Source organism: Sinocyclocheilus rhinocerous, unplaced genomic scaffold, assembly GCF_001515625.1.
Source record: "Sinocyclocheilus rhinocerous isolate Xijiao unplaced genomic scaffold, SAMN03320098_v1.1 scaffold1733, whole genome shotgun sequence".
Classification (NCBI taxonomy): Eukaryota; Metazoa; Chordata; class Actinopteri; order Cypriniformes; family Cyprinidae; genus Sinocyclocheilus; species Sinocyclocheilus rhinocerous.
Genome location: NW_015640388.1, coordinates 872752 through 896526, shown reverse-complemented (window position 1 = coordinate 896526; position 23775 = coordinate 872752). Strand labels below are relative to the sequence as shown.

Below are 23775 nucleotides of genomic sequence, written 5' to 3'. Positions count from 1 at the left end.
GTCTACAGTAATATCATAATTGTTTTAACAATGTGTAAGCTGACATTATAGAGTATGTCACTTACTTTGCAAAAAGTAATTGAATCATTTATTTCTGTCACTGTGGGAAACTAACCAGCCACTGCACAAAATACAAAGAATATGAAAGTTATTTTTCCATGACAAAAAAAAACGCACTGCGAAATATTGTTACCAGCAAAATTACATTAAATATCAAGATATCAATTTTTCTGGATATTGCACACCCCTACTTGCATATTACTGTTGGCTTTGTTCATGGTCGTTTCAGGTCAGAGTTATTTTTAACAGGGATTTTTAGTTAATTGGTTTTGGTATTTAGGGGTCAGTTTGCCCCTCCTGATTTGATATTAAATACACTGTGATATTTTGTATTTTTTTAAAACCGTTTCATAACTGAATGATGTCAATTGTTCTAATTATGTTGTAGATATTTTACCCTATTTTTCAGGGAACAATAGAGTCCTGTTCATTTTAACTTGGCGGCTGCACTTGGGATGTGATGGAGCGTGCACGTTCAGAATGAGACCGAGATATCTGTTACCAGTACAACAAAGCTGCAACAGCATTATTAAATGAGCTAAATGGACTCTCTTTAACATCACAGTGCTGATCTGATCTCCCCTGATGCTGAATCATTGAAGTTCATATGCTCTAACCAAACTGCTTCATTCTAATCCCTTGACCTCTTTCCAGAGACACTCTTGGCTATTCAGACAGAAATGAATATTTAACATGTGAAAACGAGGCTCACTGTAATCTCTAAATACATGCCACATGCATGCACACCAGTTTTAGTAGGTCTTCAGAGGCCAGTTCTCTCATTACTCTGGTGTCTGCTGCCAGAGACGAGGGCAACCATGTGCAGGTTGGTAAGCGATCACAAAGGCAACGGCTGGGCCACGATGAGCACTGGTGCATTGTGACGTCTTTCATTACCTTTACAGCTCACCGGGCCAGACCTTCTCCTCTCCTCCGCTCACACAATCCCGCCAGCTGGCAGACGGTTAGGTGTCGGCTTCCCCTGTGTGTGTGCATGTGTGGTGTGGGGGGTAGGTTGAATTGCCCGAGACAGTGTCCGGATCCAGTCAAAGGCAGCTTGCGCAGGTGCAAGAGGCAGGGTTAACATGGTGCTCCAAAAGGCCATTGCCGCAGCCCGGGATGGTGACCTACAGAGCCTCAGGGAGCTTGCCGAAACTGGATGTCTTACAGGCACCATTGTGGATGCTCAGGGTGCGGGACTGGTGCACCATGCTGCACGCTGTGGTCAGCTGGACTGCCTTTGCTTTCTGGTGACGGAAGCAGGGCTGGCTGCTGACATGAGGGCCCTTAATGGAGCCACACCTGTCCATGATGCTGCGGCTACAGGTCACACCCGGGAACTAAAGTGGCTCGTACAGGTTGCAAGATGTAATGTACAGGTGAGTGGAGAGGTTATGGAGCTATGGGGGTGTTGGCACAGTGGTGTGAACAGAGTTGGATCAAGGGTTGCTTTTCAGATGGGTGATTTACTTTTTTCCGAAGACCACAAAAGATGATGTTAGGAAAGATGTTCATGCTGTGCCATACAATCAAAGTGGATGGTGACCAAGGACTGTCAAGCTGCAAAAATGACAAAAACCACCATAAAAGTAGTCCAAGTATGTCTTATTTTCTGTTATCCAAGTCTTCTGAAGCCATTTGATAATTCTGTGTGAGGAAAAGACGATTAAAATGACCAGAGGGCCTGTTTCCACTCAGTACAAATCTGTCTGTCTGCTTGTACACCTGTCCATGATGCTGCGGCTACAGGTCACACCCGGGAACTAAAGTGGCTCGTACAGGTTGCAAGATGTAATGTACAGGTGAGTGGAGAGGTTATGGAGCTATGGGGGTGTTGGCACAGTGGTGTGAACAGAGTTGGATCAAGGGTTGCTTTTCAGATGGGTGATTTACTTTTTTCCGAAGACCACAAAAGATGATGTTAGGAAAGATGTTCATGCTGTGCCATACAATCAAAGTGGATGGTGACCAAGGACTGTCAAGCTGCAAAAATGACAAAAACCACCATAAAAGTAGTCCCAAGTATGTCTTATTTTCTGTTATCCAAGTCTTCTGAAGCCATTTGATCATTCTGTGTGAGGAAAAGACGATTCAAATGACCAGAGGGCCTGTTTCCACTCAGTACAAATCTGTCTGTCTGCTTGTCTTGTTGGTAAAGGCTATTTGCACTAACTCAAAAGAAACCAAGCTTAGATAAACCACAAAAGAAAAAACCAACTCAAGGTAGCTGGGACAGTGGCGTGGAGAGTAAGGACTATGGATTTAGCCTTTGACACGACTGACCCATGTTAATATCTGTATTTTTCAGATCCCATTCTTCTTTTGGACAATGCATATCAGCTCGGAGAACCTTTTATTTAAAAATAATAATAATAAAAATAAAATAAATGTGAAAAAGAATTGCCTAACGGGCATTTAATAGTAGGAAAAAGGTCCCAATAACACATCCATTTATGATTTTAATAATATTCAGTCTTTTATAAGATTGTATGTCTGCAATACACTGAGGTGCATATATTGTCTGCCACTAGGTATACAGTGCTTTGCAAAAGTATTTCATTTTGTCTTATGCTGTAGCCTTATGTTAAACTGCTTTAAATTACATTTCCCCACATCAATCTACAATACACCATAATGACAAAGTAAAAAAAAACAGATCTGTGGTAACTTTGCAAATTTATTAGAAAGTCAGGACTCGAATTCGGGACGCCCAAAGCATAACTGCACTATATGTTTTATGCACAAGGCTTTTGGTGTCGACTGATAATGCATTTTCAGTGGTTAGGGCTATACTTTATATAGACAGGTGTGTGCCTTTCCAAATGATGTAAAATCAGTTGAATTTGTCTCAGGTTAACCCCACTCAAAGTGTAGAAAAATCTCAAAGTTGATCCAGTAAAACTGGAATACTTCTAAGCTAAATTTTAAGTGTCACAGAAAAGAGTATGAATACTTATGTAATGTAATTATTTCTTTTTCTTGTTTTTTTTTTTAAATTTATTTATTTTATTTATTTTTATAAATTTGCAATTATCACAAATCTGCTTTTTGTTTTGTCACTGTGGTGTATGAAGTGGAAGAAAGTTTGATGTGGAAAAAAAGTTTTTTTTAGATTTGTATGTTTTCTACGGAAGACAGTTTCATACAGGTTTGAAACTGCATGAGAACCACCAGCAACACCTGCTCAAAATATAGCACCTTACAAAATAAGTAGTTCACCTGCTACAGGAACCGTAGAATGGTGTGATTACGTCACTTTCCCTTGCTCTGTTTACTCTTTGCTCAGTAGTATTGCATGACCACTGTAATCATGACCAGATGGGTTAGAGGGGGCTCAATCTAACCGTTTACAGTGTTTGTTTACCAGGGAAGTACAGGCCATACTGCTTCTCTGAAACCCCCCACCGCCCTTCTCACACTAATGCAAACCGGCTCTTTTAACATTGACAACCTCTTGATCTAATTTACAGCCAGCTGTGCTGTTAAAGTAGATGTTTTAAGTGCCTTGTTATCATCGACTAAGCTTTTTTTTAAGCTTGTGCTTGCCAAGGTGAGGTCAACGTTGTATGAGGTTGAATTATTAATGAACATTTACTTGGTCTGATTAAATAAAGATGGCTACACTAATTTGAACACATTGGCGGTGTAGAGGAGTGATGGCCCGTTGAGGAATGGGGTGTGTGTCAGCACTCAGCAGCAATAGATTTATAGTAGAATGGACATACACTGTACACAATACACACTGTTGCTATGATGGTGTTATGATGATATCATGAAATAAACTCTATCAAATTGAATGTTCTTTCAGGTTATGACTCAATGACAGCTCTTTACCAAAGTGTTGGCTCATGATTTTAAGTGGTTGTATTTTTACTTATTAAAAAATAATAATAAATAATACTCTTTCCTTTAGTTTCCTCACTGCGTAGTCAAACTGTATTTGTTAAATTTATCTTCTGTATTGTGGTAGTAAAAAGTTTGGATCATCATATAATGGCATAATTGCCAAATGAACTGGGGATAAAACTCTAGTTTAAAAGACGTGTCAAGATTTTAGAAATGAACTCTTTGAATACATGTTGGTTTAATATGGTTTTGAAAACTTTTATACCATTTTCAAGAAGTCTTTAAAAATGTCATGTGGTATAACCAAGTAAAAGTGATAACATATTTTACTTACATTTTGAATATACATCATTTTCAAAAATGTTTTTAAATATATTTGTCTTGGTAAAAAATTTTTTTTTATTATTAATTATTAATTCATAAATATCACATTTGACCTCATGAGGTGGGTTGCAAAGGGGTGGAAATTTTTCAAAAATCCCTGGAATATTCCAAAAAAATCCTGGAAAGTTTCCCAAATTTCTGGAATATTTCCGAAATTTACTGGAAATTGTCCACCTTTTTGCAACCCTAGTTGTAATGTCTTTGACCTTGAGATTCAGTGATAAGGGTCTGCAGGGGCCCTTTCTGTAATGTGTATTACTGGTTTCCTTTTCAAGAATTAATTTTGTTGTTGTTTTTATAAAGTTAATTCCTACTTTTTATCTAACAATTTGGACTTTTCAGAATTGTGAAATAAAAAGTCATCATTACCTTGTTATATTGTGGCAGGAACAAAACTAAAAAAATTGCAATATGTAAACTCAGAATTCAATGAAAAAGGCAGAACTGCAAGATATATAAGTTATGATATAATATAAAATATATAGTGGTATTTTTAATATATTTAAAAAAATAAGAGAATACATGTCTTCACATATAGTAATATAAAGTTATTTGTGTGCAAAGAAAAAAATCATTAAATAAAAAATTGTATATAACTATTCTTATTTGTTTGCATGTATTCAGGATCAGGATTCTGGTGGGGCCACTCTGCTCCATCTCGCTGCACGGTTCGGGAGGGTGGAAGCTGTCCACTGGCTGCTGTCTCATGGGAATGGAGCAGAAGTGGAAACAAACTGCGGTGCTCTTCCTGCCCACTATGCTGCAGCAAAGGGTGACCTCATCTGTTTGAAGCTGCTGACTGGTCAAGCTCCAGGGTACAGTGTTACGGCTCAAATACGTAATAATGACAGAGATGAATCTCATGTGGCAGAGGTGGATGAAAAGGAGCATGTGACGAGCTGTTTTGGGTCACTGGTCTTGTGGGTCACACATCTTGAGTTATTTGTTTGAGTACACTGAGTGCCCTTAAAATGAATGTCTTTTTAAAACAGATCCAATAACTGTGTAAGCCAGGGTTAATATAGTTAACTCAAACTAAAAACACACACACACACAAATACAATAAACATTAACTGGAATAAAATGTTTATTTTATTTCAGCTAGTTGGCAAGGCAACATTTTTCATTTTCAGTTGTACTCAAGAAACTAAAACTAAATCTGAAATAAGAACGTATCAAAATATGGACGTTCATAAAACAAAAATATTGAAAAATGACAACAAATCTGCTAAAACTTTAACTAAAATGAAAATGCAAAATGTAATGAAGACTAATTCAAAATATTAATAAAAAAGTATAATCTCAGTGATACAAAATGAACACTGTCTTTTATCTAACATTGATCTAAAGTAGATGGACATTTTGGCACAGTATGATGATATGATGTCTATTCATATATTGACAGCATTGAGCAATCAGAGTTTCAGAGCTCAGCCACTTGAACCGATTTCAATTAAATTAATGGAATTGGAACAGCATGTGCCAAAAAGCAACTCAATAATATTCTTAACAGCATCCAATTTCTTATAAATACTTATAATCATATTATTGATTATTGCATATATCTAATTATAATTATATGTATCACAATTATTCTATATAATTCAAGTTTTTTATTCAGAATTATACAATCTTATTTATTTTATAATTAATTGGAGACTAAATTATCTGTATGAATTCTTGTGAAGTTTATAATTTGATATTCCTTCTTATACTGACCCAGTGTAGCTTTTGGTAAAACTACAGGACGTTAAAGAAAAAAGAAAATGACAACAACAATGGCAAAGTAGCCTATCATGTTATTTATCCATGTCCTTTGAAATGCCGGTCTCTTGTAACACGTGCTCTGCTTGGGTGGTGTAACAGAAAGTGAACATGTGACAAGAATGTGTGGCATGTCCTGATCTACTCACCAGAATGAGGTCACACATAATGCGCCCCTGACACCAAAGCAACATGAATGTGCTTCCTCATTAGTCTCATTTTGCTAGATTTGGGTTTGATGGTAACAATTGCTCTAAGAACAGACATGGGTATTTAGATTTTTTTTTAATTCAAACTTGAGTTTCCTCAGTTTGCTCAGTTATTAGCATAACTTTTGCATGTAATGAAAAGGGACGGAGGAAGAGTAATTGAGCTATAGTGATCTAATGAACCATCAAACTAATCCACTTCAGACCCTAAAGTTGATTATCAGTTGTCTTGTGTAAGAATATCACTTCTGCTTCCTGTTCTCCCTTTCTCTCACACATGTACAGATTCATGTTGCGTCTGTAGCATGACCACATCTGAAACTGATACGGAGGCATGGTCGGGATGAAATAGATGTGTGTTTGTGTATAGGATTATGTATATAGTGTTTGTGTATAGTTAAGCTTAACTTATAGCCAGGGGAATGCATATATTAACCTCAGGGGCTAGAAAATCCCACATGAGAGTCAGAGAGTTGGTGTATAATGGAAGCACCTTGTCTGTCACATGTCACAACATACTGGAAGTGAACTGTCAGAGCTGCTCACTGTTACTGAACCATTAACACACAAGAGATCGGCACTGGGTTCCACAACCATTGTGTTTGTAGAAGGGCTTTTACAATAACAGTTTTACTGATTTATGATTAAAATGAGGTCTCCAGGCAGTGATTTTACCACAGGTGAGGGATACATGACATGAAATATAAAAGGGAAGCAAGAGCAAAATGATAAAACCAAATATACGCATATTTTTTTGATTTTTTTTTTTTCAAAGAATAAATGGGTTTTACAGTACACTGTTCAAAAGTTTGGGGTCAGATTATTTTCTGAATAAATTAACTTATTCAGCAAAGAAACATTAAATTGATCAAAAGCGACAGTAAATACATTTATAATGTTACAAAATATATATATTTCAAATAAATGAATTGTGGAAAAAAAAACAGCCCAACTGTTTTCAACATTGATAATAATAAGAAATGTTTCTTGAGCACCAAATCAGCATATTAGAATGATTTCTGAAGGATTATGTAACGCTGAAGACTGAAGTAATGGCTGTTGAAAATTCAGCTTTGTCTTCACAGGAATAGATTACATTTTAAAATATATTCAAATATAAAACAGTTACTTTAAATTGTAATAATATTTAACAGTATTACTGTTTTTACAACCTTAGTGAGCATATGAAACTACTTTCAGAAACATTAAAAATCTTACCAACCCCAAACTTTTTAATGGTAGTATTATTATAGTATATTATAGTATGTTATGTTAAATGTTAAATTCTTTTTTAAGGTAATATATATATATATACAGGTGCATCTCAATGAATTAGAATGTAGTGGAAAAGTTCATTTATTTCAGTAATTCAACTCAAATTGTGAAACTCGTGTATTAAAACAATTCAATGCACACAGACTGAAGATGTGTGTGTGTACATATATATATATATATATATATATATATATATATATATACAAACCACGATTCTTAAAAACCCACTGAAAACTATAAAACTATATGGAACCTATAGAAAATTCACCTTCCAAGCTGGCCTGCAAATTGATGTCATAACTGAACAGCTCCATACAATCCCATGAACTTTAAATTAGCCTCCAGTGATTAATATCCAGACAGTAATTGGTTTAACAGTGGTAGACACTGACACAATCCTTTTCTCTATTTATCCTTAGCTAAAATAGTTGATTTACCAGACCTTATATGTCAAGATGCCTTTAGCACATGTTTAAATCTTTTAGCACAGTTATTAAATCCAATGAGTGAATCTTATGTTGTTGGCCACAAAGGCCAAGATGACCAGTAACACAGAGGTTAATTGAAGGGGGAATGCATGTCATCAATAGATAAGGACATGGGAATACCAATAGTGGGAGAGGGATTTTATGCAGAAATATCTTTTAGTGTGAAATTCATATCAGCCTTCAAACCCCCACTTGAATAAACACCCAAATGGACCTTTTCAGGTGTGTTAATAGACAGACTAATATGGGTGCCACGCCGCTCTATCTGGCCTGCCAGGAGGGACATCTACATGTTGTGGAGTATCTGGTGAAAGACTGTGGAGCTGACGTACATCTAAGAGCCCAAGATGGCATGACGCCAATGCATGCTGCAGCTTACATGGGCCACCATGCATTGGTGGTATGGCTGGTGGGTTATACATTCACCTACACACATATACACTTTGGTATCATGTTGTACTAGAGCTCTACTACAGGTTTATGAGTGCACAATACTTGTTTGGACTACTTCAGGTGTCCTCAACAGATGTCAGCCTGTCTTGTCAAGATAATGAAGGGGCGACTGCTTTACACTTTGCTGCCAGTGGGGGGCATCATGGCATCTTGGAGAGGTTGTTACAGATGGGATCAAAGGTCAAGAGGGATTACTGGGGTGGCACTCCTCTACATGATGCTGCAGAGAATGGGGAGATAGAGGTGGGTTTAAATTAGGATTTGAGTCTGTTGTGTGGTGTCTAAAACAGAAATGATTTAAAGTATGCCTTTAAATCATAATGATCAAATCAAAAATAATTTCCCAGTGCTGTCGAATCCTCCTGGGTCACCAGATCAACCCAAAGGAAAGGGACATAGATGGGTTCACGGCTGCTGATCTGGCTGAATACAACGGCCACTTTGAGTGTGCCAGATACCTTCGCTCTGTGGAGAGAAATGTAAGGTTTATTTCTTACTTTGGCAGAAGAAAAATGACAGTATGTTGATCATTTAGGTTTAGTGATCGCTGTTTCACTTGTCTTTGTAAAGCTGCATGGTGCACACATGAAACACTGGCATTATTTGAAATTTCATGTTGCCCTATCTTGATTGTGGAAATATTTAAAGTAGTGACATAAATGAATTACATTATATGTTTTGCCACTGTTGACCTTAGGGCCATTTTAAACAATGCTTTTTGAACTGAAAGTCAGAAATAATGTCTACTGAAGCTAATATAAATCGACATAAAAGATAATTCATGGTCAAATGCAAGAGGGTTAACCCTCTGATGCATTAATTATTAAATGATAAATGACAATATTTATTTTTATTTATGCTAATATTTATTTTTTTTACTTCAAAACAAGATTAAATATAATTAACCATTTATTTCTTTATTTTAATGAATTTTAATTATTCATTTACTCATTTATTAATTTATTTTGTTTAATAATAAGTGAGTTGGAAATCTGTCACCATGCATTTAAGGTGGAATGCAATGTAAGTCAATGGCAATTTGTAAATAATCCAAAATAATTTTAATCCTTTTTAAACCTTTAACCCACAGTATTATTGTTAATATAATACCGTAAAAATGAATGGAAATTCCCACTGAGATGTCCAGTCATCAGATATATACAGTGCAGATTACAGTGGACATATTTTCATTTACTATATGTAATACATGAATAATTGCAGAGTAAACGAGTTCCTTAGAACCTATTCTACTGAAAAATATCATGAGGTTCATGTTACTTTACCAGTTTTGTCAACCATATTGAATTATGCTGTTATAAATAATAACAAGAACAGACATGTATAATTATGAGAAAGGGTCAAAGGTTGTCACACACGTTTTGGATGTAGCATCATGCCATGAATGTTTAAAAAGGATGTGTTGTAGACATCATGCATCAGAGGGTTAAAGACAAACTCAGAAAGCAAAAGCTCTCGTCCAATTTCACTTCTTGCCTCGATGGGTCAGTTCTCTCAGTTGTTTTGTATCCAGATCTTTCACAATCAGTTTGTTTTGACTGATGTGTCCATTCACATGAAGAGCGTCTATGAAAATCAAGCCAGTAACTTAAGGTGTCATGTAGCACCTACTTTCTAAGAAGCTTTTGTGTGCAGTGCACCTCAATGGCTTCTCAGCCTTCTTGTTTCACGTGGTAAATAAGATGCTGCTCAATTTAAGTCATACATTTTTCAAGGGTGAACATGGTAGTGCTGTCGGGGCGGGCACAACAACTGAACCAAATAGGAAAAGAAATTAATTCCCCATTTAGAGCACAAAATTGATGGATCAGTCTATGGGGGATACTGCTGTTCTGGTGATTTACTGTATCTGACAACTGTGCATTCTTTCTTTTCTTTTTGCATTAATGCATTAAGGGGCGGTAGAAATAGCAGCTGTTTTTACTGTTCCTATTCAAGAAGTTTAGATTTTTTTGTCTTGGATTTCTTCCAACATACCTTGCTTAGCTGATAAAACACGTTTAACAAGCTAATACTGAATGTGTGAGCTAAAATCCATATGAACAAATTCTAGAGGAGCTGAAGATTAATTTCCTTTAAATAAGCATGTTGTATAGGGTATAAGCCATAAATTTATGTTATGCAAACCTCTGTGGACTATATTGGATACTCAGCTGTTGAACTTTAAGTATACTGACGAGCTTATGACAATACAAGCTGATTTCCATGGTTGAACCCGCAAATACTTTTTCATTTTGTCAGAGTTTTTCCAAGTTGGACTGGAACCATAAAGCAAGTTCTTGATTATAAATCTGAATGTTCCATATTAATTTTGCTGTAAGTATAAAACAAATAAAGCCAGATCTAGAACTAAAAGCCAAGTTTTTGCTATGTCAACAGGTTAAAAACCAAGTGAAGCCAATTGAGATTCATTAAATTTGAAGTACCATATCTGAAATTTCACAGAATTAATTACGCAGTTTCCAGTCACCCTGGTCACTCTCTTCCATAGATCTAATATAGTAATATAAGCTCCCTGTCAACATGGACATGAATAAATCAGCAATTCATTGCTCCTATATCGATATGAGAGACTCAGGGTGCCACCAGACGTCAAAAATTTAGCCGAACTGTCCCAACAATAGAGATCTAATTAGTGAAGGGAAGCTGTTGAAGCATTAGATGCAGCCATTCGCAGTCTCTCTATGTGCTGGGGGTGTATCAGTTACCTTCTCAGCAGCTGCCTAGCTCAGGTAGAGGGCCGGGGGCTGAGCTGGTTATGGGATCCACAGGGTTTGGTTTCAGGGTTTTTACCATTCTAATGCTTGGAAACAGATACTTGATCTATCAAATCAGTTGGAGAACAGGATGTTTGTTGGCTTCAAACATGCATCTGATTGTTTTTTCCTTTAACCCTAATTCCACTGTAACCAATGGTAACACATCTGATCGTGCAGTACTGCCTTGGATAAATACATATAGAAGACATTTGCTGCGTCCAAAATCGCATACTTCCTTACTATATAGTAGGCGAAAAACAGTATGTGAGGCGAGTAGTATGTCCGAATTCATAGTATTCAAAAAACAGTAGGCAAAAAGTACCTGGATGACCTACTTCTTCCGCCCGGATTCTGAAGTGCGCATTCGATGGACACTTTACTATCCCATGAGGCCACGAGAGAGGATTTATGAATGGCAGTGAAGCGATGCATATAGTACGCCCGGATTTCATTCATCCTACTTTCGCTTCCTTACTATATAGTAGGCGAAAAACAGTATGTGAGGCGAGTAGTATGTCCGAATTCATAGTATTCAAAAAACAGTAGGCAAAAAGTACCTGGATGACCTACTTCTTCCGCCCGGATTCTGAAGTGCGCATTCGATGGACACTTTACTATCCCATGAGGCCACGAGAGAGGATTTATGAATGGCAGAGAAGCGATGCATATAGTACGCCCGGATTTCATTCATCCTACTTTCGACGTACAACGTACAACGTCCATGAAGTAACTTCAAATTCAAATGTAGTACCTACTCGGACAGTACGCGATTCAGACGCACCGATTGTTTTTGCTAAATTCTCCAGTAAAAACTAGACTTATGTACAGTCTAACTTGATAAACACTACCTCTGAGAAGCTGTTGGGTCAGTAAGATGCTGTTCATTTGAACTTTCTAATTATCAAAGAATACTGGAAAAATATTTTCACCGTTTCATCGAAAATATTAAGCAGCACAACTGTTTTCAACATTGATAATAAGCACCAAATCATATTATAGAAGGATTTCTGGAGGATTATGTGACTCTGAAAACTAGAGTGCTGACTGCTGAAAATTCAGCTTTGCCATCCCAAGAACAAATTACATGTTAGAACAGAAAACACGTATTTTAAATTGTAATAATATTTCACAATATTACCGTTTCTACTGTATTTTTGATCAAATAAATGCAGCCTTGGTTAGTGTAAGAGACTTCTTTCAAAATCAAACCAACCCTAAACTTTTGAACAGTAGTGTATGTAACTTTAAAATACAAATAAATAAATAAAAACTAGGGCGACATAAAGTCAAAAATATCAGGAAGGTTCAACTGTCCTTATGTCATATTTAAAGAAAAAAAATGATAAAAACTACTAAAAAAACATAAGAAAATCTTAATGTATCAAATAATTTGATCTTTTTATGACAAGGCAAGGTTAGTTCAGGTTGTAAAATGTCATGTGAAGTTCCTGAAAAACACAAAATGATATGTATGAATTAAATATTACTTTTTACAATGAAAAGTATATTAAATAAGATTTTTTGAAAATATGAAGTGTTCTCACAAAAGAACTTGGTACGTGTTTTACACTAGACTTTCTCTTTTTCTTTATCTTGGACACTCTCTTATATTTCATTGACCCAAAAATGGTTCCCAGGCCTCCCACTGGAAAAGACGGTCTTGGTCCACATCAGCATTATTTCAGGAATAAAGCATTTTAGTTTTCCGGTTACACTTTATTTCGATAGTCCACTTTAGACATTCTATTAACTATAAGTAACTTTGTAACTACATGTCAACTACATGTCAACTAATTCTCATGAATTTGCATCTACATGTCTACTAACTCTCAGAGTAGACTGTTAGGGTAGGTTTAGGGTTAGCAGAATAAGTTGACAAAGAAAGTGTTGGAAGATATTAAGCAGACAGTCTACTAATACTCTACTAACTGCTAGCTGACATGTAGTTGCAAAGTTACTTACTGTTAATAGAATGTCTAAAGTGGACTATCGAAATAAAGTGTTACCAGTTTTCCTCCTGGTCCACTTGTATTGCAAGTTGTAGTGTACTTCACAAGGTTTTATTCCACCTTGGAGTGCTCGGGACAGGCCATCTCATTTCCTAACGGTGCCTGTAATGGATTGTTTGGGCCATTGGCCAGAGAGTTGCGTGCTAGGTATTTCCTCATGTTTTGGTTTCATCCCAAAGAGGTCACCCTCCCCGAGCACGGCCTTCCGCTCAAAGTGCGAGTGCCTTCTCCCTGAGACAGCTGCAATCAAATAAACAGATCAAGGGTTTATTTTACAACACGCATATATGCTTTCCTCCCATCTTATTCAGGCAGGGAATTAAGAGGCCAGCTGTATTAAATGTGTCTCTTCTGGCTACACAAAGAAGGTTTATTTCAGTACAACAACAAGAAAAATTGCTCTAGATTGGGAAATGTTCTTAGTGTGATGTACAATGAAGCTCTGTGGTTTGTTTATTGCAGGTACGTTCAAGCATTATAAAAATTATAAAAATGCTTGGAGAGTTTGGGTCAGCATGGAGCCTTTATAGAAATACTGGTGCTAATCGACCACTAGGGGGTGGTAAGAGAGCTTTTTTTATGAGTTTACCCCCCTGAGAAGAATCTTTCAACATGTTTCTCATCAAACGCTCAGTCATATCTCAAGAATGCTGTGATTGCGTTGACCTTTAGTGGTCCGCTACACATGGAACAGTGTTTACCATTTAACTGAGAATGTGTAATGACACACCAAACAAATGTTTTGTTTATGCTTTTTGTGCACCTGCAGATTCCCGGTTTGCTATAAGCAATCTCCGTTCATAATTTCCTTTTTTCATCTTCTAAGGCAATTGTCTTGAAGTCATTTTGCTTTTTGGAACTACTTTGCACATTGATCAATGAAGTGAAGTAAATTAAGTGCTACCCACAGCACCAAATTTGTTAACTGTTTTTAAAAATCTGAAATGTATTTATATTGTCCTGAACTTTACATGCATTGTTCATGGTCTTCCCAAATAAGGGCATTGCTGTTTCTGAATTCTTGTACTTTCATATTCTCTGAATTTCATGAATCATGTACTTGGCTATAATGAAGATGTACAGTATGCATACATTCTCAGAAATACTACGTCACTTTTGGGACCAGTGGTCCTTGACCTATGACATAATAAGTGCTACAGGTCAAGTGAGGTGTCTAGGTTTGAATCTGATGCTTTCTCAGCTCATGTGGCCTTATGGGATAGAGAAATGTCAACTGGTTCCACACCTCAGAATCTCAGCAGATGCAATAGGTCATCTGGGTGTTGTTCACCTACTGTATCATGAATACTGAGTATTTTGGGCATTCAAATTAGGGCTTGCTTCTAGAGAAGTATGCATGTTCAGATGTAAGGCATGTCCATGAATTTGACTTGCTTCTGCCAACTGAAAAATAAATTGGTGCCAAAATAGCACAGATTTTATTTGGACTTACAGCCTTTGATGTCAACAATAAAATCTGAATCTGACACATTATTTATTTCTACTAAATACCATTGTTTTACTGTAAGCACGTACACATTGTATTTCTATTTGTCTATTCTAGTTTCTAGTTTGAGTGTTTGTCTATTCTAATTTCATCATTGAGATTTCCAGAAAGTTCCTGGGTCAATGACATATAAATAGTGTCCATGATAAAATTTTTTAAACCAGAGATGCAGTCGGGAGATGGGAGAAAGTTGTAGAAAGTCAACCATCACTGCAGCCCTCCACCAGTCGGGGCTTTATGGCAGAGTGGCCCGACGGAAGCCTCTCCTCAGTTCAAGACACATGAAAGCCCGCATGGAGTTTGCTAAAAAAACACCTGAAGGACTCCAAGATGGTGAGAAATAAGATTCTCTGGTCTGATGAGACCAAGATAGAACTTTTTGGCCTTAATTCTAAGTGGTATGTGTGGAGAAAACCAGGCACCTGTCCAATACAGTCCCAACAGTGAAGCATGGTGGTGGCAGCATCATGCTGTGGGGGTGTTTTTCAGCTGCAGGGACAGGACGACTGGTTGCAATCGAGGGAAAGATGAATGCGGCCAAGTACAGGGATATCCTGGGCGAAAACCTTCTCCAGAGTGCTCAGGACCTCAGACTGGAACTAAGGTTTACCTTCCAACAAGACAATGACCCTAAGCACACAGCTAAAATAACGAAGGAGTGGCTTCACAACAACTCTGTTACTGTTCTTGAATGGCCCAGCCAGATCCCTGACTTAAACCCAATTGAGCATCTCTGGAGAGACCTAAAAATGGCTGTCCACCAACGTTTACCATCCCACCTGACAGAACTGGAGAGGATCTGCAAGGAGGAATGGCGGAGGATCCCCAAATCCAGGTGTGAATAACTTGTTGCATCTTTCCCAAAAAGACTCATGGCTGTATTAGATCAAATGGGTGCTTCTACTAAATACTGAGCATTTTTCAGTTTTTCTTTTTTAATAAATTTGCAAAAATGTCAACAATTCTGTGTTTTTCTGTCAATATGGGGTGCTGTGTGTACATTAATGAGGAAAAAAAATTAACTTAAATGATTTTAGCAAATGGCTGCAATATAACAAAGAGTGAAAAATTTAAGGGGGTCTGAATACTTTCCGTACCCACTGTAGATATATGAATTCCTCAGTGCATTTGTTGGCTGTGTCTTACAAGATGTTGTTGAAAGTAAAAATAACTTCCTTGTTTACTACTATTTCAGTCTCTTTCAATATAAAAGTCTTTACTGCTGACTCACTCATAAAAACAGTCTCTTGTCGGCATCTAATGGCAGAATAATGTAACTAAAATCACCATCATGAACACACACCGTTTCCCAAGACTAAATACTATAATTAAACACTACTATTTATACAAAATATTATTTATTGAATAATAATATTTAATAAGCAGCAACTGCCATCATAAAAGCTGCTAGGCAATTCAGTCAAAAGTACGAAGGCAGTGCTCTGATATACAGCATTAAAGTTACACAAAATATACACCAAATACACCAAAACTATTTTCTCTGGAACAAATAATAGATTAATGAGACCAAAGACTGCCCGTTAGATTTACCCAAAACGAATAATATCTCATAATGTCTCTAACCACTATAGAGACATCAGAGCCAGCGGCAAATTCCAGAAGATCTGCTTTCAGTGGGTTCATGAGCGCTGAACAGCCGCTGAGGACCTGGAGCTCACATCTCTGAATACATCAAAGGAAATTTTCTAATATTTATCATATAGTTATCATTATTAACTTTATTAACGTTATATTTATTAACAAACCTCATATTTGAAGTCTAAACAAGTACATTCTCACCTAAAAAACTCTTAAAACTACATTCTTTGACACAAAAACAGTATTATTTTGGGTGTCTGCTGTGAGAAATATTGCAAGCGGAGTGATACAAACGGTGAAACGGTTGGAGTTCTGTTATCACTAGAATAGCACACTCCTCTCAGCCAATCAGATTCGAGGACCAGAAAGAACTGTTGTATAAATAAATAAATATCATGAATTATTCATCCATTTATAAATTGATAAACTTGAACCAACCTTCCTTTTACATAAAATGCTGAAATTATCTGACTTTGACCTTGACACACAGTCATGAGGGTCCTCTTTAAGATACTATTTCTTGTTTTGTTTTGTTTGTTTTTTTCTTTTCTCCTGCACGTTTCTGCTTAACTTTGTTGGTTGCACCATTAGACTGAATTTAATGTACTTTTTGTAACTTTATGCTCCCAAAAAATATAAAAATAAACTATTATATATTACACACGTATGCCTTCATGATGGCTTACAGCTCTTACTCTGGGTGTGCTGAAATTTAGGATGCTGGAGAGAATAAATTAACTGACCTGATTGTATTGTCACCTATTTTTCCAGGGCATACATTATTAAACAAATAATGGAAAGGCTCTCCTCATGCAAAGCCCCATCTTTCAGGCTAAGACTTGAGAATGTTTTTTTTCTAGTGATTGGTGTTGATGTGTGTAAGGTCACATCCCCAGTTTAATGTGGTCTCAGAGATATAAAAAACAACGACATGTGAATGAAAGAGAAACAGTGTCTCTGTCTGCTTCTTCTGATTTGACAGTCTCCTGCTTTCTATCACACTGCTCGCTTGTTCGCATGTCGATTGGTTTGTTCATTAGTGACATTGCCGGCTACCCAATCCACTGTGTAAATTATTAAGAGCATTCTCCTATCAGAGTTTATTGTTTATTGTCTGTTGGACCATGGCCAGTTGTTGGGATGGTGTGGATGTAGTCAACACATCTCTGGGTGTTCACATCGCGTGTCACTGTCTAGTGACACAGAGTGATCAGGTGCTGCCTGTGTGGATATCGACCACAATTAAGAGGACGATAGTTTGTAAGTAACTATTGTGCTTTTATATACATGTTGTGTTTGTAGAGCTAATGAATTGTTGTTGTTGTTTTTTTTTTGTTTTTTTTTATTATTCCTGAACAATGCTTAATTATTGTTAATTTCAGATGCATCACAGGAATTGCAGTATTTGAGCAAATTTCACCACTGGTTGAACAAATTTTTGTTTCAAAACGGTCATTGTAATTGTTTTAATTTTATATGAACTAAATTTGCTCATAATTCCGAATGTAACATTTTTAAATAAAATAAAATTTATGTTTTCATTGCATGATTATTGAAGGTTTATTGAAGGTCACTCTGTAATTTATATTAATATATTGCAGTGTATTTATTGCGCCTTTAAAAGTTCACAGTTTAGGGCTTCTACAATTTCATCACTGGACCATTGAAATGTATTTTTACATCTAATTGGTTGAATATATTAAAATTCTATATTCTATAGACAAATGCTCTAATACATTGTCAAAATACATTCAAAATAAAACAGTAAAAATAAACATTTGACATTTTAAATGCTAAAAGTGAATTTAAGCATCACACTAATTTAATGTACAGTATGAAATATTTATATTTATTTTGATATTTGCTAAATGTTACATTAAAAGTTGTTAAATTGCTGCTGTTTTTAAATATTAACTTTAAGTGAGCATTTCATGATTGCAAAGGGAAATGAGCATTCATAACTAAAAATCCAATATCTACCATTAAAAAAATATTAAAAATAATAATAAATATCGACCAGTAACAAATATGCTAGTGCGTGTGTGTGTTTTACAGAGAGCCCTTTGAGAGCCACATTTGATATGCATTCTGCATGGAGTCCATTAGGATATTACAGTTTCATCAGCGGTGATCTAAATGTTTCCATATACTCTGCATTTTCCCTCTGGTAAAGTGGGATCTAAATGTTGGGCTCAGGTACAACTATTTTGCCCCCCAGCTAGGGCCCCTCTTACTGTAATGCTCACATATCGCTGTGCGGACCACAACACTGCACAAAAGAAAGACCACAAATAGCTGTTTTTCATGTGTATGATTCTGATATTCTGCTGTGTAGTGGATCAAATGACAATAATTGGGCTTTTATTCCATTGCCTTACAGGTCTGTGTGAAATAATGTGCTTTGATGGCACACTACCTGAATCAGTATATATTATATGATAATAAAAGCTCTTTGTATTGCAGCTCTTTCCGGTTGCCCGACCTCTGGAAGAGAACTGTCCTATAGAGGAAGAGCTCAGAGAGAAACCAGCTGTGTCACGGCAACCCAGCTCTGATTATTACAGACAGATCACTAATACACACAAAGACATGGACAGTCTTAAGGTGAGTTTTATAAGTTTTTGAAAAAATAATACTGTCTGAATGACAAAGAGTATACCATTAGATCTGTTCCACAATTTAGTGAGCTGTTTCCCTGCTTAATTCCTGCATAGGTAGCTGTCTTCTAAGGCAGCGTCCTAACTGCGTAGCACCTCATAAGGAGTGATTTCGAACACTATATGTGGAAACGGATCCATGCGCCACACGTCTGTTAGTTGAAATAGTTTGTTGTCAGCATGTTGCTAAGCTAACACTCTAATAAGTAACACACATTAGTGATTATTGATACATTTTGGTTTTGAATGGATTTTATCTTTATACTGTAATTTTTACATTTTTCGCACTTTGTCCACCATTTTTTCCACTGAGCATGCATGTAATACTGACTAAAGCCCAAAGTATACTTTAAGAGGTGTTTACATGTACACTGGGGTATGTGGGTGATTTAAATTTCAACATTAGCATAATACAAGCTTAGCCAGATTTTTCTAACTGTGCATACTCTCTACACCAGGGGTGCCCAAACTCAGTTCTGGGGGGCCAGTGTCCTGCAGAGTTTAGATCCAACTTGCCTCAACACACCTGCTACAAAGTTTCTAGTATGGCTAGTAAGAGCTTGATTAGTTGGTTCAGGTGTGTCTGATTGGGGTTGGAGCAAAACTCTGCAGGACACTGGCCCTCCAGGACCGAGTTTGGGCACCCCTGCTCCACACTTAGCCCGAACAAGCACCTGGAATGGTTTTTTTTTTTTTGAGCCAATTAGTTTGCCCACTAGGCAGCAACACTGTTCCGGCCTGTTGTTTCACAGTTGAAAAAGAAACAAACGAGACAAAACAACAACAAACTACAGGAGGCCGCAAAACAATTGATGGGAGCAAGTGTACTCTAGTTTAAATGAGTAAAAAAACATATTTTTCTGTCATAACTTATGGAGCAGGCACTGGAAAATGATGAAACTTTCTAGTTGAGTATGTGTCAAGTGTGTGTTTTTGCACACTCTGTCACATAAAGTATACTTTGAATGGCTACAAGTACAGCTGTACACATGTGCTAGCAATCGCGTCAAAACTGAAGTATCGTTTGGTCTTTAGAATGTGGCTCAAATAATGCCTTAAAATGTTCCCTTCATGGGCAGCCCAATAGATTTTGGAACAGAAGAATTATGACAGAAAAGTGTGCTTTAAGGGATTAATATTTGGCTGTAGTACATGTCCTTTTTCAGTGGACTGACTTTCCATTTCATTTCAACCCCACCAGCATCCTGAGACAGAAGATTCCCCTCAAGCCCGTTACCCCACTTCAACTCTTTCACCTTCTCCTCCCCCTTCCTCCTCTACCCCCTCGCCTCCATCTTCTACCTCACATGGGAAAATTTTACAGAATGTCCACATGGACACTTCAGGTGAGAAAGCCCTAATGGGGCTGTTTAATACCCCTAGTGCTGTTGTAAGTGTATGTTCTGCAATCCTGACAGAATTGTGTAGGCACTGCTGTCACCATTGACTCATCCTTCCTTAATTTCACTTGATGACTTAATTCCAGTTTAGTGAGTAATGGTAATCAGCCTATGTGAATATGATCAGAACATAACTGGAAACAGATGAGAGTAACAAATGATGTTCTTGTTCTGATTGTCATTGCAGTGGTGAAGAACCTTAATTCCAGTACGCCTCCGAGTAAGCCAGTACCAGAGAAAGGGAAACTGTTTATGGGAGAAATTAAACTGGGAGATGTAAAATCTATTGCCAGCATTAGGAAATCTGGATTGGCAGCAGATTTGACCATTTCAGTTAAGAAATTTACCATTCACATTCTCTCATGATACTAGCAGAATACAGTTGTCATTCCTGTATTAGAATGCTGTATAGAGTTACATGACAACTGCATTCTATAACCGAACAGACTCCCTTAAATTTTCAAGATGTACACTTGCTTTTTTGTGAGAACAGAAACGTACTGGGTAACTAGTTGTTGTGTGATAACATCAAACTTATCCACTTTGCACTGGACACAATTTATTTTTTATATTTTGGGATCCGATAACTTATGGAGATGGAAAGGCAGAGGTTTTAGATCCAGTCGTTGTTTAGTTTAGTTTAGTCATAAATCCTTCATACATTTTACATTTACAGTGTAATGGAATTGCATTGTCTTGAATGTTTACTACATTCACTGTCAGTATGGTTGCAGGCATTATTATTAACTGTCATTAGCATAAAAATACACAGCACACACACATTTCCAGTAAAACCCATGGTCCTTTTTGTTAGACTTAAATTTTAAATCTAACTTTTTTTATTGATACTAAAGCTGTTGTGTGAACAGAACTGTTCTCCAGTTGTCTTAGTAAATATGATTGTCAGTCCGTAAACACTAACCATGTGAATGTAGCTTATTTATTGACTTTAACTTTTCTGAAATGTACTAAAGCACTTTAGCATATATGTAGAAGAAAATACAAAAAAGGTATTAACATCCAAGTTAATTAAGTTTTTGATTTCATATTAGCCAAGTGCTGTTTTTGTTTTTCATGTACTTAAGGGCACAACTTGAACTACAGTGCTTGCCAATAAATGATTGTCTTTTCTCTTTTAGAATAAAATGGTGGTGTTACCAACAGAGGAGGCTAATTTGTCTGATATTGATTACCTGGTACCCATGCACGATGAGAAGGGCAGACCTATAGCAGAATGGAAGAGACAAGTAATGGTACGACAGCTACAGGCCAGCTTATTTGACCAAGAAACCCAGAGGATAAAGGTGAGCTACAAATATTGCATGAAATGTCTTTTAAATACATAGATAACAAATCTGAGATGATGCATGCTCTGACTGCAGCTTTCTCTCTTAACTGGACATTTTATCTTACTTAACAGGAGAGTGGTAGTAGATATACAAAGATGGACAGTTGGAGGTACTCCCATGCTCACAATGCCATCCTGTGTCCATTCGGAGAGCTTCTAACAGAGGATGACCTCATTTATCTAGAGAAGCAAATTGAGAGTGTCTCAATGCAAAAGAACTGTGAGGGCTACGAAATGGAGCTTGCTCGTCTGGCTGAAGAACTTCGAAACATTCTCCCGGCACCCATTGTCAACATCACAGTCAATACCCAGTACAAGAACTCTACACAGACTCCCTTACCCGTTTGGTGCAACCGTATTTCAGGCATTGTGAAGAGTATGTCACTGCTTATGACCAACCTAACAGACCAGCCCTACTGCAAAATGCCAAACACAGAGCTTGTGAATGTCTTCTCTCAGCCGTCAGAGAGGCAAGCCGTCAACAGAGGCAGGAGGGAGAAGATAGAAAATGAGATTCAACAGTTTGGGGTCTCTGTGAGGAACTTAAAATCCAACTTTGAGAATCAGAACGATTCCTCACAAAAGGATTCAGGGATGACAGAATCACTGGGTGAACAAGAGCAAGAACCAGCAAAAAATGGTTCAGATGAGGTCTCCCAAAAACAAGAACAAAGACCAGAGGTTGACCAGATTGATGATTCATCTATCGACTATGTCATCAGTGATGACATGGAAAGCACAACACTGCGCAAGGAACGTATTGTGGTCTTGTTCCTGGGTCACTGGAAGAAGTCGGCTTATACTGTAACCGTGAGAAATGCTCAGAGGAAGCAAAGCGTTGATTCGTTGGATATATCTAAGAAGCTAAAGTGTGAACGCAAAGCTAGCTTGGATATCTCTCCGAAGAACACCATGGAAAATGGCAAATTCGGGCATTTCTTCAAGCAGAGAAGTGCCATCAATAAGATGATTGGGAACTGGAGAAGCATGATCTCATTTGTACCTTCGCGACAGATCCGGAGACTCAACCGGCAGCAGGCAATTTTTTCACCTGAGCAGTTCCTGCCCCGTGTGGATGGATCTCCCGTTGACTATGACGCACTGACACTCGACCTCTTCATGCTCGGCTACTTTCACATACTTGAGCTAGAATTGCCAGCAGATGAGAGGAAAATGAGACACTTGCTGTGCTTTGAAGTGTTCGACCATGTGGGGCGTTTCACCTGGGAGACTGTGCGTGATTTCCACAAGGCTGTAATTCAGGACATTGAGGCAGGGAACCGGGAATGGAAGGATGGATTTGAGGACATTAAAGTGAAGTTCTTCGGAGATGGATCAGGCCAACCAGAGCTTGAACACTTAGAACAGACCACAACGGTAGAAACAAGGCCTGTGCCTAAAGTTATTGTACAGACGCCCACCCCAGATGAGAGCGATGTCCTGAAAAATAATTCTGATATTAGTAGTCTGACTAATGAGGAGATTTGCAAATATATTGACCGTAGTTTTGCTTTCTGGAAAGAAAAGGAGGCTGAGATATTTGATTTTGAGGAATGACAATAAGTCTTTTTTGGGGGAAATGTACATAGAGATTCCTTATTATCTTTAAATATATTTATTTTTTTGAATTTGATGTAGAACTGGTACCAATATTTATACAGTTGTGACATGTAAGGCATGCTTTTGCCATTTATTCTCCAATTTTCCAGGAGTGCAAGGTAGAAGACTGCCATAAACTGAAGTGTTTGTCTTTTTGTCAGAATTATCAATATGTGATTTAAAACGAATTAAATGCCCTTTTCTGTTGAATTTTTGTTACTCCTTGAGAATCAACACATTTAGAGACTTAATTTGCACCAATGTTGGAGGCTGCTTACTCTAATGATTAAATAAATAACAATGTGACTGCTTACTCTTATACAGAAAGTTGTGTGTATCTCTTTAAGAGCAGGTGGGAGCTTAACCGTACTATTTAGATTCTGAGTATAGCCCCGCAGAA

At 37.2% G+C, this 23775-nt stretch overlaps 1 protein-coding gene across 1 annotated transcript; it reads left to right on the top strand.

Annotated features, from left to right (window-relative positions):
* Positions 1–23775, top strand: espnla (espin like a). Its single transcript, XM_016568672.1, has 10 exons — positions 1–1439; positions 4915–5105; positions 8249–8435; positions 8540–8722; positions 8827–8958; positions 18835–18975; positions 20230–20374; positions 20616–20761; positions 21568–21732; positions 21849–23775. The coding sequence occupies exons 1-10, from the start codon at positions 1146–1148 to the stop codon at positions 23331–23333; spliced, it is 3069 nt and encodes a 1022-aa protein (XP_016424158.1). The 5' UTR covers positions 1–1145; the 3' UTR covers positions 23334–23775.